General features: G+C 39.3%; 1 protein-coding gene across 10 annotated transcripts in view; it reads right to left on the reverse strand.

The window, feature by feature from the left end:
- The window catches only part of RUNX1T1 (RUNX1 translocation partner 1), a 109,683-nt gene that overhangs the window by 3,649 nt on the left and 87,335 nt on the right, over positions 1–18,699 (reverse strand). For 8 of the 10 annotated variants that reach the window (NM_001398215.1, NM_204744.4, XM_046918234.1 and 5 more), the window contains 3 exons: positions 14,964–15,032; positions 8,790–8,980; positions 1–448 (listed from right to left, as the gene is read on the reverse strand). The exon at positions 1–448 is cut by the window's left edge and continues 3,649 nt beyond it. In NM_001398215.1, coding sequence (NP_001385144.1) covers positions 173–448; positions 8,790–8,980; positions 14,964–15,032 — 536 coding nt within the window. In that variant the 3' untranslated portion in view covers positions 1–172. The remainder of the gene's footprint in view (positions 449–8,789; positions 8,981–14,963; positions 15,033–18,699) is intronic. The other 2 variants (NM_001398217.1, NM_001398216.1) reach the window with 1 other exon arrangement.

Consider the following 18,699-nt stretch of genomic DNA (forward strand, 5'->3'; position numbering starts at 1 on the left):
ATTATGACCCGTTACTGGCCTTCTGTATTTTCTACCACCTCAAGATACAGTAAGTTCTTTCTTATTGAAGTATTGAAATACGACAGTTCAGTTAAAATCTTTGCGCATCTGAGGATGAGGAATTGGTTTCATTTTGTGTTGTGTTTTTGTTTTCAGAGTTTTGAGTTCAGTTTTAGCGAGGAGTCGCCTCTATGGTGGACGGGGTTCCTGGGGTGGTGGACCTAGGAGTGGCTGCTGGTGGGGTGTCGATGGGGCTCCCGGCCCCGCTGCTGGGCGTCACTGAGGAGCTCACTGCTGGTGTCTCTCCTTGCTGCTGGGCTTGGAGGGTCTGTCCACAGATGTGGTGGTGCTTCTCCCAGTCCTTGTGCTGGCAAAACGAGCCACAGTATCGTGCTGTGTTGCAACCACTGCAGGTTTCACTAGCTTTCCGGCCACAGTTCCAGCAACTCTATAAGCAAAAAAGGAGGGGGAGGGATGGCAGAAATTAGTTAGCATCCTAAATTTTCTATTGAAAACAACTGACAATGAGCTGGGAGTCAACCATCTGCCAAGTCAACTGCAAGTTGACCAATGGCCCAAGGTTTTCAGTGCCGTAGGTGAATCAGGAAAATTTAAGATAGCTCCTCTGACATATGTATTAAGACAAATAATGGAAAACGTGTGCCAAAAGTTCCCCTCTAGAAGCGGAGAGGGAACAACACAAGGAAAGAAAGGGAGCAAAAGATCTAGCACACAGGAAAGAAATGTCACCCTGTGAAAACCTCACTTTTAATCATGAGTAATGTCATTGGACTCAGCGGTACTTCTGGCAGCAAATAGTTAAGCTGGAGCCTAAATGTTTGGCATGATGGGAAAGCCACCACAGAATATGTATGCTACTCACTTTCACACAGTCTATAGCTATGCCAGCTGGATGCTGGAACACGGCCAATCTTTAAGTGATATTCCTCAACTACATTAAAAAAAAAATCCTGATTTCAGAATCAAACAAAGACCCAGATCCAAAACAATATTTTAAGGAAATTAGACTTTTAATCACAGTCAAGTGGCTTCTCTAGCAAATATCCGGGTGTTAGTTCCATCCTCCCCCTCTCAGACTTCTGTGTTTGGTTTTTCGGGGTTTTCTTGGCATGGGCACATATAGGCATATGGGGGAAGAATAACTGTCCAGTTCTCAATTGCTCTTTGAGATTAAAATCAAATGTACAAGGCATTCTCAATTCGTACTGATTATACATACAGACTAAACCAGGTAATTACAAATACATGTGTTGGGGATGTTTTTTTTTTAATTCATAAAATTGTTCCCATCTTTCAAAACACTTTAAAAAAAAGGTGGAATTACCAACACACAGAAACAGATGTTTTTGGTACTTAAATGTTGGGAATTCAGACTTCTTGTCTGGCATCACCTGGTTTTGATTCAGTGTTCATTGTTTCAAGTTCATTTTGCTTAAACTCTGTCCAGTGCTGTAGAGGTAAAACCACAGTACCACCTCTGGAAATGAGTAGCTGTATTAGTCTTGAACACCCTTCCTTAAAAGATCTTTTATCCCCACAATGAAAAATAACTGGAGGTAATTTAGAACATTGTACACAAGCACATGCACTCACAGACTTATTGACACATGCACAAAATGACCTGGTGAGGTAGTATTAGCTTTTTAAAGGGATACAAGGTCTCCTTCTACTGATCAGAATGGAAACAAATTGAGGATATACCTGGATTCCCCCCTTTTGCTATTTCAATACTTCTCAAAAATTGCATCGTACTTCTGAAAGTTTCATTTTGCCAACCTGTTGCTTGTACCATCATCAGTAAAGACAGTGTGACTCCAACTGTGTTTGTGCAGGCTTTCTACCTAACACCATGCCTGCTGACCTTCTAGCTGTTTGTTTCCAGCTAAATTGCCATCCCTCAATCCCCTAATCTGAAAACAGATACACATGTACGAAATCTCCCCATGCAGACTTCCAAAAAGGCATTTTTCTTCATCTAGAAGAAAGCTGAAGACAACCAGCATCTGTTCAGATGCAAGGAACCCTCCCTTGTGCAGCTCTGATTGCAGCACTCAAGTGCATGTTACGTGAACATTAAACTTTTTTCTATGCAAGTATCTATATAGTTAATAGGGGCCATTTTCTGAGGCATCATCCTTTTTCTCCCTTCTGAGGAAGGCATATTCGAACAGCCAGAATTGTCCTCCAGACTTGACTAGAACCATCAAACAATATTTGGGTTTCTTACCACAACACCTGTATTAACATTAGTCAGAAAACAGTCACTTAAATTTTAACAGCATAAGTTCAACTTTCTTATTAATATAGTCATCAGTTAACTTATCAGCCTGTACAGAACATGAAAAGTGATAAATAAGTGCCAGATTTTAATGAAGTGACAAAGCTCTAAGCTGCTTCTTTACATGATTACTTAATGTGTCCTACATTGTCTGGTACGTGATTTTGTCCACTGAATATATTATTTATAATTTAACAGGTCATTACGTCTTTAATGTAATTGTGGGAATAAAAGCACATAAAATGCAAGAATTTCAAAGTAAATTTTATAGCTCACATTTACACACACACACAAAAAATTGCATTTAAGAATTATGATAGTGTAAATTAACATAAGCAGGCACATGTGCCACAGGGAGCTGGTACAATAGCATCTGGATTTGGCATGCAGAACTCCCAGTCCTACCAAATCCTGACCACTGTGAACACTGGGTGCACCGTCCTCTGTATAAGCAGCAAAAAATGGCACTAGAGACAGAACTCAATAACCAAAGCTCTGGCAATGATGCTTTCTGTTCACATTGCTGAAGCAAAGCTTCAGAGTCCACAGTTCACCAAAGAAAAACCAAGGTCAAGATGCTGGCTGCTGTTCTCATGCACTTCATGCACTGTTTCTCACATGTTCTCAAGTTAATTGTCCAGACACTGTGGACAAAGCATGAACTCACTGTGGGATTGAGCATGCTCAAAGCATCTTCCCTTCTGGGAAGCTTGAGAGCTTAGTATAGGGCTAAGCAGATTTTCTGTATCAGCCAAATGGAAGCTGAACTGCATAGACAGTATCTCGGACAACATGGGACAACAATGTCAGGTTGATGACAAGGTGACCATTACCATGGAAAGAGATGTTATGAAAAATCTTTTTTAAAGATTGAAATAAATTGCCTACAGACACTGGAGAATCTCCATCACTAAAACACAGGCAAAGCAGGTATACTGCAGGAATATCACAGCTAGAGCTGATCACGCATAGGGAAACAGTGCAGGGGATGTCCCAGAGCCTTGCCTGGTCTATTTTCTGTCTTCAGGGAGACACCTACTATACTGCACTTCCAGCTTGTGCTTTACAGAGTTCCAGATGTAGCTAAAACTATGAGCAGGACTGGATTACAGTTTTATTCCGCATTGATTTTCCTGTGAAAGAGTGAGGTTATACAAAAGGCAAAATTCTCAGACTACATAATTCAATTTAACCTTACTACCTTGAAAATGCATTAATTCAATGAAATTGGGTAAATTACAACAGATGGGAATCTCACTCAAAATCTATGCCACTGATCATATTTCATCCTCTTCTTTCAACCGACAAGGAACATCAGTCGTAGGTCAAAGCCTTATCTTAGGTCAGACTCTTAATTTTCATCCACTTAAACTTCCATCTTTAAACAGCAGAACTCAGAAACTTCTGTATGCCATCATGAAAATTCTCAGAACAAAAGGTCTCCATTTCTGTGGTCTCCAATACCAGGACACACTTTTCTCAATAACTTTGCCCATCCCATCACTTTAATCTTTGATATATATAATCATAATTGAGTGTTTGTTTTCCTCTGACACCTCCAGCTGAGACTCAGTGTAAGTTAGCTTGAAGAGGGGGGAAAAAAAAAACCAAAAAACGAATGGATGTTGACATGTCAAAGAGACTACGAACTCTCAAAGGCCATAATACAGTATCAAACACTGTTATATCATCTCTGACAAACTCCTCCAGTTTACCAGGATAGGAAGCATGGCTGGCTATGAATAAAAAAGCATTTTTAACAAGTTTGAAATCATCACTAACCCCATGGCCTCACACCAAAAAGAAAAAAAAGCCAACCACAACCACAAAGAAGTTGTTTTTGAAAATTCTGTCAAAGACCCATTAGAAGGACAAAAATACACTGGTTCTTCAGAAATTCCCAGTGCTTCCAAATGCAGTACTCCTCACAAAGATTCAAGTCATTAGATGTTTCTCATAAAGTTACACCTATCAGCAAACACTCAAGGCCAAGCCACTGTTTACTGTGCAATGCATACCCGTGTTCATACAAGCTAGCACAGAGAAGCTACATCCTGAAAACAGAAGTGCAGAAAGCCATACTGAAGAGACATGCAAGCTGGCTGGCCAGGCTTAGCTTAGCAGCCTGGGGCTCTGCCAGAGCTCACGTCACAAACTGTCTGATCCTGTGCTGAACACGTGGCTCTGGTGCCTCTGTACCACTCACCACTGCAGAGGGACAAAGTGCTGCTTTCTAAGAGTTGCCCAGCCAAAAGAAAATTAAACATTAGCTGACATGTACAAATTCAACACCAGCCTAACAAATTGGGCTCGCCTGCATCACAGCATCTGATGCTCAGAGTCAGGTTTGCTGGCACAGTCCTGGTCTCAATGGATTGGTCAGCAGAGATTGAGCCCAGCTGCTTCCAAAATGTCAGGTAAGTGTGATGTTCACATACAACATAAGCTGCTGCAATATAAACAAACCTTAACACTACATGTCTCTTAAAAGCAGTGTTGGACCAGTTACATACTGTTTTATCTGATCAGATGTCAGCATGTGCTTTCAGGAGAGAACCGAAACATTTGTGCTCCTTCACCATCCCCAGCCCCCACCCTGCTAAAAGTGAGGAAGAACACTGACTGTCAGATTTTTCTGTGGCATTTTATACCAGAGCAGAAAGACAGATGTTTTAATTCCTCCCTCCTACAATCTGGGCAGACAATCTCTTTGCTAAGCAGCTCACCCTTACCATTAAAATTGATTTGCACAACAGTAGATTGCAGCCAAAGCAAGTACGGCAGTCATTAAAGAGTAGGCTGCTCACACATGTTTCTGTACTCAGCCAAGTCAACTCCTGATGAATGGGTCATCTTTTGTCAAGCAACTGTAAAGAACTGGTAAAGAAATAATTTGCGGTTCAGGAACAATCATGCTGACAGGTAGGCCTTCTCTTGTCCTTTTGCTTTCTGGCTTCAGTATGCTCTGCTCACTGGTCTTCAACCAACCTCGTTGTGATAACAGAAAATAATGACAATGTCCTTGTCAGTCACAAAAGCTTATGCTGAAAAACTGTTGGAAAATCTTGAAAAAGTAAATGCGCAGATACTAACAGCAGTTAAATCATACTGAACTCTTAACATAAGCAAAGGACAATAATTCAGAAGGGAACCAGGGTCAGAAATGAAAACTTTACTACGTAACGTGGTGATGCTCGACATATTGCAGAGCGTTTCTTAAAATTCAAGAAACTCTCCAAAATTACACCTCCCCTTACTGGTCCTCCCACTGCCCTCAGTGCCTTTACATAGTTCTGGTCTGCTCAACACATCAATGTTCTCATGCAGTCACAGAGGTCACTTTTTTAGGTTTCGAATATATACACACATACTTCTCTATGTGAGATCTCTGAAAGTTCTAGCATGAGGACACTATGTATTACCTTAACATGGCAATCATTAAAAAAAATCTAGAGTCTTAGTCCTAGATATGGCTTCAGGCTCTAGAAAAGACAACAACTAAATAACAAATGAAGCTGTAAGGGAGAAATCTTGTGAACAGACAGGGAGTGGCTGTAGCAGATGAAATTTATATCAGAAACATTAGAAATGTGGTGCCAAATTCCCGTCTCCTTCCATAGTTTCCACAGCCAAAAGAACAAATGACACCCGTGGGAGAAATATGCTGCCAGGAACCGCATGGAGGTTATATAGCAGCCTATACTGAGCTCTCTTGTTGACTTTGCTGTAATATCCCAGCAAGGATAAGAAATAAGGAGCGATGCTTTGTCTTCCTCTATGCTCAGTAGCTGCCGCTACAGCACCCTCATATATGAAACCAGAGATAGCCCCTGAAATACATACTTACAGTGTACTGCTGAAAGTTGTAAACAGTGTTGTAAATAGAAACAGAGATTTCCAACCTAGACAAATGAGGAGGGATATTCACAAAGAGATTGAAAGATAATGAACAGCAAAGCAAATGTGAAGTTTTACTCCTCAACCTCATTGAACGCAAGGTTTCAACTCCAAAGGAACAATTCTCAAACACTGGCAGAACAATCTCCCATCCTGAAAGATGAAGGAAAAGGCCAGTTCATTTTCACATGTGTTATTAAAAAAAAAAAAAAAAGTCAGCCAAAGGTAACAGGTAGTTGTAGGAAGCAGTGTCCTAAGTGGGTGGAGTTTGGCATAACTGGAAGCTGAAAAGGGACAAATAAAAACTGACCAGGCACATCCAGCTATTAGCTGCCAAGTGAGTACCACTGTCATCTGCCTTAAAATTAATCAAGCGTCTGTAAACACATACTGAGGTCTATTAAAACTTGCATTTGGCATCTCAAAACAGCCATACTGATGTGCTGCTCATGACCACAGGGGTGAAAGCTGCAGGACGAGGCCACCAGACCTCATCTGAAATAGGTCCTAACTGTAGATTGGTCTAGGTCCTAACTATGTAGATTGGTCTAGGTCCAGAAGGCTTCTATCTTCCCTGAATATAAACAGCTCTGAGAACATCTGTAACCCTGTGAGCCACATTTCATTATAATGAAATTATAAGAATTATTTGCCTCTTTTTAGGTTCTAGTTTCAAGAAGTGAACAACCTCATAAGCAATTCTTGCTTATGTAAAGATGTCTGTTGTCACACAGCTTTCTCTAGAGGTACAACTGCTCAGGAGCAAATCACAGCACACAAACTCTCCAGTCTGGGTGTACGTTTACTTGTGGGAGAATGGGCTGTACATACTGGCACATAAGGTCTTCATCTGTCTTGCCTATGCTACATCAGTTCACTAAACAGATTTAATTTGCAATTTCCTCATAGGCGTTTACCTTTGGAATTTTGGTTTTGATAATGGGAATCTCTTGTATACAAACACATTCAAAATGACAGGTCTTTAATGACGCTAAGTCAGACAAATGCCCTTTCAATGAACACAGCGTAGGAAAAATGTCCTTGAATATCTTAGATACAAAATGCCAATAAATTGAATTTATGTCTCATTTAATCTGCAATGGAACAGTTAGCGCTTTAAAGGGTACATACGCTTCTCCTGGTCCCTTTCTTCCTGACAAACTTTCAGATGCTGAAAATCAATTCCTTTTGTCTCCTTGTTATTCATCTGCTACACATTAAGGAGAACTTTGGGCATTCAGTGATCCCACAATGGTCTTTCATCTCCAGAGAAGCCTGGTATGAATTAAAATCTTACACTCCCACAAATTATGGATGCATACTGCAGCATGCCATTGGCTTATCTGCTCATGACTTTTGCCAGTTTTCTCAGCATGCTGCAACTACCTCATCTGCATCTTTCAACTTATGTGACTCTTCTCCAGTGCTGTCCATGCAGACCAAGAGAATTGCTTTGACAGCACGTTAATACATGTCCCCACACAATGCATACTGCTACCTATGCTTTTTTCCAATTGTAGCTCCGCTACAGCCAAGATCCTAGTACAAGAACAATAAATAGTTAACGAAAGTAACATTCTTTCATTTGATGATTGTACAGAAATAACATTTCACTGATGTAATTTCTGTCATGTCTATTTTAAGGGCAGTTTGAACATAGGACATTATTTATTGTCTGCAATAGATGTAAAATTCTACAGCGCTGGTAAAACACACCCTGGTCTTTTGCTCTCAGCTTCCTGCTATTGGTGCTGCTGTTTGTCCACTCCTCAACTCTCTACATCCTGCAGTCAAATTAGCACAATCAAATTAAGGAAACACTTGTAAACCCACATTCACGTGCTTTCCTACAGGAACCATCATCTTTTCCGAATAGCTCCTGTAGCCATTGCCCTCCCCTGACAAGCTTTTAACCACCTTGTTCTTCAACTACCTTGCTCTAATCTCTTAAATTACTATTTCTTTGCTTAAATTAGATTTTGGTGTGAAACGTTTTCCACCAAACCATCTTGTTATCTACTCTATATCAGCACTTTGAAGAGCTTTAAAATAAAGGTAGTGAAAAGCTAAATTAGAGGAGAAAGGTGTGCTATATCTAACACTGAATATCAGTTAAAAGGTGACACTGCTGCCCAAGTACACTAGCTATTTTGAGCAGACATTACCAAGAAAATTCGGGGTTCTGCATCTGCCAGTAATACGTGCCCAAAGTAAATGAGCACATAATTAATAGCGGGCACTGAATCCTGATGCCACATGAATTACCTGTGCCAGCTGGATTACAGCTAGTTCAAATACACCTAAGGTTTGCAGCCACAAGTCATCCTGATTCCTGTTCCAGGTTACTGTACAGATCCTATTTTTCACTGGTATCACAATAGTTTGCAATTCTTTGAACTCAAAGACATTAAAATACTTGAGAGAATGGAAGACAAAGACATGTTCTCTGCCTTCCCAAAGAGCAGCTGTTACTAATTTTTCATCAGAGGAGGCAAAGCAGGTTCAAGCCCTGACAAAAGCAACCTCCTAGCACGGGGCTACTAGGTGGCGAAAGCATTTAGAGAGGTGGCTGTCCAGCAAAGACCTTACTTACCTCGCTCGAATCCTCCTGCTGATTGATAACAGCTAGTGCATCCTCTGCAGCCTGGCGCTTGGCTTCGGCAACGGTGCGCTCCATCTTGGCTCTCTCGGAAGTGATCATGTCGTGAGCTTTCCGCTCGGCTTCTGACACTGCCTTCTGCAACTCTGCCATTGCCTGACGTTTTACTTCATTGACAGCTTCCTCTGCAAATGAGGGAAGAAATCCTTGTCAGCACAGGATGTTTGGCACAGGGCTATGCAGGACTAAATCATGAGATGCAGCAGCTAGTCTGCTGCATTGTGTCTTCGTGTCGAGTAGGATGAAGGTCAACCTGGTTCCTTATGACTCTTCAAGACTACCTAGATGCTTTACTTCCCCACCACCAAAGCCCTCACAAGCCTCTAAAACTCATGATGGTTCTTGATATTTTTATTCATGGCTAACATTTCTTCAGGGACAGACTTTCCAGGTCTCTGAGGCATTATTTCTGTAATCTTCTGGAACATTTTATTCAGAAAATTGAATCATAGAATGGCTTGGGTTGGAAGGGACCTCAAGGATCAAGTTCCATCCCCCCTACCACAGGCAAGGCTGACAGCCAATATTGTTTTTGCAGTACACCAGATCTACGAATATGTTTGGAAAGAATTATTACAAAAGAAATAATATGACATTTTCAGAATTGTATCACTTAGCTCTGAAAATTATGACAGGACTTAATCATTAACATTTTTTTTTTCCTTTATTTAAAGAATAAATACATGAAACACCCAAGAGCTTATTAGAAAATTTTAAATTCTTGGTTTAATATTTTTTTTCTGGTCATGTACTTTTAAAAGCCAAAATTAAAATTTGTTTAATAACAATCTTTTGACCTACTGATCTCCTCTGCACTCCTCTGCAGACTAACATTTGCACTGCGAAGACCACTTCCCAACACTGCTAAGCCCTGAGCGCCCCAAAGCCAACACAACTCCAGTGCACAATTAACCCTGAACAGGGACAGACTGCTTCATTACATCCAAAGCTTTATGTTTTTGTAAAATAACTAAGTCACCATGAGCTGTTTCTTCAGTATCTACTGGTGTCATATCTTTTACTCCAGAAAACATGCATTGTCACAAATTAATTATTTGGATTTTGATGAAGGAAGAGTGCAAAGATTTTACTAATGAACAGTCTTTTAATTGACAACTAAAACAAGTAATTTCTTTTTTTTTTCTAATTAACTGCTCTAATTAACAAGGAAACCATCCTCCCCCTGAATTAGTTTATCTAATTTTCATCTTTATTCAAAGCAAAATGACAATGATTAATTGAAAATTTAATAAGCAGTAATTATTAACTTGGCAAACCTAGTACCAATTAACACTCTATTAAAACTAATTATGACATGTTTCATTCAAGTGTTTGCACTTAATTGTTTCAGCCACTTAAAAACCACCTTAATTAAATGTTCTGTTTAATTAAAAACATAGATTTCTAATAAAAATGTTTTACTGTAGATTAAAATTTAAGTAGTGCAACCGTGTTATGGGTTTGAGTTGAGGGCTATATCACATGTATTTGGGTGCTTGCACATGTTCATACACCTAACTCTTACATACAAGTACTAAGTCAGTAGCTGTCCTGAGTTTTGATGGCTCATACCTCTCAGTATTTGTTATTTCAAAAAGGCTGCAACACAAAGGCTCCGTTTTCGACAATAACACAAAGTACAATTGCAAAAGAGACTTATTTTCAATCCACGCACCTGCTAAAGTTGCATTAATTAAAATGAAAAAGCATTCTATTATTTGGTGTGTGTATGATGGTGAGATATGTATCAACTGATTTCTTGGGGTAGGGAGGGGGAGATCAAGAGATAAAAAGTATGCCTTTATTTTTATGAGGCTGAAAATATGCCCTTATATTACCCTACCATAAATGTTGTTTAGGGGAAAGCCTCAGGAGAGGAAAAAATCATATCCTTCAACCGCACAGCCAAGGCTTAATTTACTTTGAATATTCAAGGTGAATTAAAATTCTATCTAAGTGGCAATACAGGACAATAATTTTTGCTTACGATCAAAGCTGCAGCTAGACTAATTGTCTATGCAAATCAGGCAATTTATATTTAAATTATGCATTCCTATTCTAGTCCCACAGGCACGCACAGATCAGCAAAGGGAATTGGTAGGACATTTGCAAGGTGCTTGAATATTTATTACCAACTGCAAACATTCACTGATCGTGAGAAAAGAAATATACACAGGCAAAAATACAGATGCAATTTTATTACCATTTTCATAAAAATGAGGCAACTTAAATACAGACGTTTTGCGTCTATGAACTGCAGTTATTAACAAAGCAAATTTCTTTGAGAAAATCTGTATTCTTGATGGTATTTACTATGGAAGAGAAATTAGCTTTGTATGGTATGATGCACTTTCAATATATAATATAAGCTCAGTCTTACACTGAGATGTTTGCAGTGCTTGGAAATGCTAGTTTGAACAACTGTTTTAAACTGGAAGCAGAGTACCCCAACGTTTTACAAAGACATCTAATGTTACAGTTTTTAATCCTACCTAGCTACTTTTCTTCAGCCCAGATATAGAAATTGAACCTTGTATCTGCACTTCTTTTGCAATGCTTTTGAGTGTATGAAGTATTTATGAGGCCATATCCCAAAGGAAAAGGAATAATACTTTATGCTATAGTATGAACTATGGATTGGTATTTCCATTACTTTTGACAGCAGAAGTCGTGTAATGAAATACCTGGAAATGAAAGCAAAGAGTTAAAGCCTAGTGTTTTTCGGTCACATCATTTCAATATAAATAGATAAAATCTCCCATCATCCATTTTCTCACATCTCTTTAAAAGTTTCCAGTACCTACAGATATTTCATAGGCATAGAACACAGGCTTCATAGTTTCAGATAAGGACAGTAATGAGAGAGAAGACCAAGAATGAAAGCTTCACAGAATACTGCCACTTTTTCAGAGAAAGGAAGAGTGATTAGATTCTAACATCTGAAAACATGACTTGATTAATTTTTAAATCAAATATCTAAGATGTATTTAAGTGCATCTTTCATTTTCTAGGTTGTGCTAAGCAGTCTTGGTATAATTTCTCCAGGTATTTTCAGAATACAACTGAAATCTTTCACTTTGAATAGCACTAACTTATGAAAGAAGCTCCAGGGAGCAGACAGATTATGTGGAATAGATGTTAGTCAACAAGATCAGAGGTCCTAGAAGTTGACTCAGGAGAAGTACTCAACTCATCATTCACTGTTGCATGCAACTACATCACTTTCCATGTCTCATAGGCACACTGGATCCACATGATGAGAAAAGGGAAAGTGATGGGCAGGGATGAGGTACTGGGTCAACCATGACATTTGCATCATCTCCTTCTCAGGGTGACCAGTGTAAAGGCCACTGGGAGTTGGTATCATGAGTTCTCTCTTCTTCATTTCACAAAATGCATGATTTCTTTCTCAGAAATACCCCGGAAAATGTTCTTTATTGTCTTTGTATGAGAGAGTATGGTCATTCCATGCCTGTTTGGGAATTCCAGCACTTCCCTGTGACTGTGATTAGCAGCAGGTCTTTCTGTGTGATGGTGGATGGCTGGAAGACAGTCTCCTCATCACACTGAAAGAAGCTGAGACAGCAACCCACAAAGGTCTAGGAACACCTCAGTAGCTCACAAAGAGAAGCACTTCCAGAGGCAAATCATCTAATGTATGATCTGACTGATCCTCTTCACATGCCTGCCTTACTCCTGACTACTGAGTCAAGAGAACTGAGAACTTGTCTTGGACTCTTCATCTCAATAACTATTATTCAGTGACATTAATCAGGACACTGACTACTTTCCACTGATGAAACTGAATTGGGTTCACATGGCTTTAATTTACAAGGTGTTAGATACTACATACTTGTTCCAACATCATAAAAGTATATGCTTCACTTAGTATATTTAATGAATCACAATCTCCAAAAGTTTAAAGTGAATCCGTTTTCCACATGATTTGCTGGTTTCGATGATTTTGAGGGTTGCTTATTAACTGTTTTTATGCCAAATCCTTTCAGTTCAATGGATTCAGCTTCCCAATCAGACATTTACACTTAACTCAGCCGTCTACACTTTGGTCTTTATGGTCATTTGAGACACCAAGATATCCACACTGAACTAGCAGAAATGACTCATGAGAGATTTGTAGGCTTCTAGACTGGCAGTAGCAGCCATGCCAGGAAACTGTACAGCATCTCAAATTATTATTTCCTTGAACTGATTCTGAACCTTTGGAGACCTCCAACTTCAAGCACAGCCTCTTAAAAATGAATGCCAATGATTTACTGAAAGCAGTATGCATTCTGATATGTTACTGATAGGTGTATACATCCTATATCAGGTCAGACTTCTTTTATTCCCCAGTTCACAGACATACTTACTAAAGGGAATCTGACTGAAAGCCACAATAGCATGAAAACGGTGTCCAGAAATGGGACCAAAGAACAAAACTTTGTTTCAAAATAACTGATGACACAAATGTTCACAAGGTGACACATCACAGCTCCTTTAAAATACTATCTCTACTAAAATACTAAATACTAAAATACTGTTTATAAAATATATATATAAACACACCATGAATGCACATCCAATTTTACATCAGGCCAAAAACTTCCATTAAACTTCTGTTGCTACCTTATGAAGAAATTTCAACTGCAGCTGAAATTTCAAATCCACAAGTAGGAGTCAAAACCAACCCGAAACACTAAGTAACATTAAAACCCAGTTATTGCAAGAAAAACCAAATTCCTGAAATTCCAGTGAATAATGCTTCTCTTCTCCATGAGGACTCCTGGAACTGAATTTTTTCTTATTTTTCAGTTAAGATGTTAACATAAACACGGCGAAACAAACTATGAAAAATATTCTGGGCCCTAAAAGAGCATTAAATTACAAAGCTACATAATCCTTGGACAAAAGAAAAAGTTGTAACTACTTTGTTATTTTTCAGAGAAACTGCAGTGTTTCCAAAAGTACTAATTAGCATACTGACAAATGTTAACTGTTAGTGATGAATCCGCATTATATTAACGACACAACCTCTTGTCTGATGCAACAATATGCCAACAAAACATTTGTACATGCGTGTTCTGTATCCAGTCTAAAATACACCAAGCAATTAAAGGAGGTTTGATCAGAAAGAACTGGAACTGCTACATATTTCCCATTTAATCACTAACTGCTGCACAGAAAGTTGCAAAACATGGTTGTAGAAGTGTTCAAAAGATATCTTTGTCGCTGTGTGTGTGTGTGCGTGTGTGTGTGTGTGTGTGTGTGTCTAAGCATAAGTGAGAGTAGAAGCTCAACTACCCAGTTCTGGTTCAACTAACTCCTGGCCTCTCTGAAAACAAGGATGCTCTGATAGTGATGGTGAGAGAGTAAAAGCTTCTCTTTAGCACCCCAGCAGGATTCTTGCCAGGAGACTCATTGGCTCAGGCAGAATTTCTGAGTGTTGAAGCAAATTCTACACAGCCACATATGCCCATGTTGCTTTCAACCTCAAGCAATGAATGTCCATGTAACCACTAGGAGCAGTTATGGAGACAATCTTGCTTGCCTCTTGGAACACTTAGCAGGTGTATGAGGCCAGGCTCCACTTAGGGCTAATGGTCACAAAATCTTACTAAAAGAACAGCTACACTACATATCAAAAGGCTTTACTTTAACAGAAAGTTTAGCGTTTGGAAGGTCCTTTGGGAATATACTCTGTTGGGAATTCTTATGTTAAACAGGTAAGAACCTTAAAAATTGGGCAGGGGAGGGAAGGAAGTCACAAAAATATATATTTTTTTCAATTGTTGACATGCTGAAACTTCACCATATCAAGTTTTAGCCTGAAACCTTTATAACTGTTGAAAATGGGAGACCACGATGGAAGCACCAATATTCCCCTTAACTAGAGGAGCAGATGCTTCCATTATGAAGATTATTTCATGTTCTGATCAGTTCCAGTTTAAGATTATTAAATACAATTTCTTCTTGTTACTAGTAAGCCCCCCCCTCCCCCCCCCCCCCCCCCCCCCCCCCCCCCCCCTTTTTTTTATTCCTCACATCAGTGTGTTAACAACTGCACACAGCTGCCAGAATACCAAGCTCATGTTTTTAAACAGTTCTTACCAGCTTTCTTCCAGATCTCCTCTGGCACATATCCAGATGCAGGCCTGTGAAGGAATTCCCGATGCGATTCTGCAGGAGGAGAGGGGGGAGGGGGGAGAAAAGAAAGAGCATGGTAAGCAACACATGGGGATCGAACCAGACTCCAAGAAGCACCTTTTCCCATTCCCTGTTGCTCAGGAAAAATTGCATGGAGTTTTTCTTTATGCAGAACAAGCAGGACACCGTGACAGTCACTCAGGAACGCCACACGGACTAGATTGATGTTTAGGGCTCCAATGTCTCATCTTAAGCCAAGCTGAGACTTGTTGGCTTTATTTTTATCCTACAGTTTCAAGTCATCCCTGTATGACAGTTTCTATGCTTTTAAAGCTGGCTTTGAGAGACTGACTGAGAGGTGACATGCTTCATCCTTTGTAATTATGCTTAGAAAAGAAAGAAGAAAGCGCGAGCAGCCTGTGCTTGGCACTTCTGGCTCTGTGCACACAGGCCTGCTGCTGACGGCTGAGATAAAAGGCGAGATGTCAATCCCGCCATCAATGAGTGGTCTGCAGAGAAAGGAGGGGTATTTCTGTTAGGCTCGGAGCTATGCTTTCCTGTCTCTGACCCATGTGGGGAAATGCAGCCGCACAAGTTTGGAAAACAGAGCCTTTAACTTTAGGTTAAGCTCCCACATGCATCCACCAAGCAGCCTCACAGGAGCACAGAACTCACCCACATATTTCCGTCACATTTTGACAGCTCTTGCCCCCCTCCTCTCTTTCTTCCAAGGGTTTAACCTCTGTGCCTGAGCCTAAGAACTCTGAAATCAGCAAGATCCCGTCCACACCGACTTCAAAGCCACAGGATCAGACAAGGCAGAAAAAAACCTTTACTTTGGCCTTAAATTCAGCACACAGATCCGCAGCAGATGAAAGCTGCTCCTTTGAAATACAGTTTCAAATATAATTTTAAAACTGATCAACTGTATTTTGAAGTAACACAGGAAAAATGTTCCTAAAAATACTTATATTTACAACACATATTATTGCCTGCATAATAGAACTCAATTGTCATAATAAAATAAGTTTGTTACATCAGAAAGGTTTCGCATCTTTGAAGAGATTTTGCTCAAAAACAAGCATCCTTTATAATGTCTGAGTTCGAATTGGGACAAAAATGCACACACAATTATTTTTAATTTTTACTGAATATATTCATTTTGGTATATTAAATTCATTCTAAGATATCGTGTCAGAAAGTAGTCCTTTGATGATAAGGGTTAACCACTGGGTTTAACAAATTGGTTTTTAAATCCCTTTATTTAGACATGCAGTACTGTTCATATACAGTAGGCTACAGAAACTTGAAAAAACACACTTAGAGACCGATGTTTGATCCTGCGGCTGGCTACCAGAGATGGGAGTGATGGGGCAGGTTCAGCATGCAGGGAGAAGGGAATCCCGCTCCCTGCCTGCTGCTCCACAGACACAGTTTCCAGCACAGGAATCTGCAGACACCGACTGGGCAGACTGCAGCTTCCCATCTGACAGGCAGCTGAGCGGATTTCCCCAGCTCTTCTGTTTATCGCTAAAAATGAATTTTTATGGGCAGAATTTCACACCTCTCAAACATAAAACAATGGGGGTGTGTACATAAAGTTGCATGCAAGAATAGCTAACTATGTCTATTGGTTTAACTGACGTGGTAGAGGATGTCAGCCCCAGTGCTGGAAATGTGCAAATTATTGGTATCAGTTGGCCCATGTGACACTTGGGACTACAAATACCGTTGCGTACACTTATCCTGTCCCTTGGAGGTTTTAAGGTTTATGGGAACAGTGCCAGTTCAGCCAGGGACAGAGTGGGCAGAAGAAAGCTCAGGAAAACTGAAGGTGAAAAAATCAAACCATTCTTATTTGCTTTCATGCACTAACCATGAGACACAGCCAGAGTCCAAATGTGGCAGAACAAGAGGTTGTGGTCTCCTTGTCATGTATTTTGTGCTGAATTTTCCTGTGTGTGATTTAAGGTACTATCCATGGCGGGGGAATTACAGCTTTGACTGAAGCCCTCTACCAGGGTCCTCTAGTATTAAAAATCATAGAATCAAAGAATCGCTCAGGTTGGGAAAGACCTTAAAGATCATCATATCCAACCACAACCTAACCATAGTACCCTAACTCTAACAACCCTCCGCTAAATCATGTCCCTGAGCACCACATCCAAATGGTTTTTAAACACATCCAGGGATGGTGACTCAATCACCTCCCTGGGGAGCCTATTCCAGTGCTTAACAACCCTTTCTGTAAAGAAGTTTTTCCTGATATCCAACCTAAACTTAGCCTGGCAATGAAGAGATGTGGAGCTGATTTTTCAGTACACATGACTTTCCAAAAATGGAATCCAATGACATAAATGACCAGATTGCCAGCTAATTGTTAAAATTTCCAAAACATAAACATCAATCAAGCTCTTATTCCAACCACAAATTATTTACATGAGGAATGAGATCCTCTGCAAGAAGAATTAAATCAAGAGCTTGTGAGAGACTTTCCCATCGTTTGGAATGGCACACAAGAAAAGACAAGAAGCATTTATGAAGATAATAAAACACATATTTTCCAAGCAAGAAAAATATTATTAACATGACTATTGTTTAGTCAGTGGTGATGAGTCCAGGAAACAGTTTTCTTCTGGGGGTAAAACTACAGGATGTGACCAAAGGATGTAAGTGTTATATAATTATTAATTTTTTAAGCTAAGGTGTGCTTCAGGTTAAGAAACGCAGAATTTACTCAGTAAAAAAGAAAGAAAAAAAAAAACAGATTTGGAAGTCTAGCAAATTCCAAACAAAAGTAACATAATCAAGCACAGTCACAAAAAAGCCCAGTAAGGAATATAAAATGTACGTAGAAGTAAGCATAGCCAGTACTTGCCTACTAAGAGCTTAAATGAATTAAAGTAAGAGACGTTGATATCTAAAGTTATTTTGGATTTTTTTTTAATTATTATTTTAATGTCAAATATATATTTCAGACCAAAAAGTTGCTGAACTGGCACACAAGAATAAGGATGAAGTCAAAAAACAAAATTTTCTCAATTTCAGCCATCATATACTACTGCATAGAAGGCAAGGACATATTCTGTAAAATGTTTTTAGTTTATTCTGGATTTTTTTAAAAGAAGAAGGAAAACATTCACACACACACAAATCCTACAGCCAAGTATGGCTCCAGATTCCATTCTACCTATGGTGCATTAATTCCAAGAGTGTTATGCCCACATGAATCATCAGCTCTTAAGTGATTGTGTTTCTGGTGTTCAGCAAGTAAAAATTTTTTGTAGGCTACTTATTTTTGGTGGTTTTAAGATAAAGAGAATTGGTACTACAAGTAGTGAAAGAGGGAAATGAGAAGAGCTTTAAGAGAAGAAATAAAAAAGCAGAGGAAAAGCTAGAACCAAATAAAGGAGATGAACTTTCACATTATAAGAACCAAACCTGGGAAAACAGAATAGAAATACTCAAAAGGAAAATACGTGTTCAAAAACTCTAATCCATGTTTGGAAAGATGGAATAGAAGATGAGTTGAAAATATAAAATAATTAAAGTTTTTTTACTACATAATGACATCCAAGCTTATAATAACAATTATAAGTAAGAAATGGAGATGAACAGCTGATCATTTTAGGACCTTTAAAGTCAGAAACACAGACTGCTTAACAGATGAAAGATACAGAGATTTATATGTATTTATATG

The sequence above is a fragment of the Gallus gallus genome, chromosome 2 (assembly GCF_016699485.2).
Source record: "Gallus gallus isolate bGalGal1 chromosome 2, bGalGal1.mat.broiler.GRCg7b, whole genome shotgun sequence".
NCBI classification, from domain to species: Eukaryota; Metazoa; Chordata; class Aves; order Galliformes; family Phasianidae; genus Gallus; species Gallus gallus.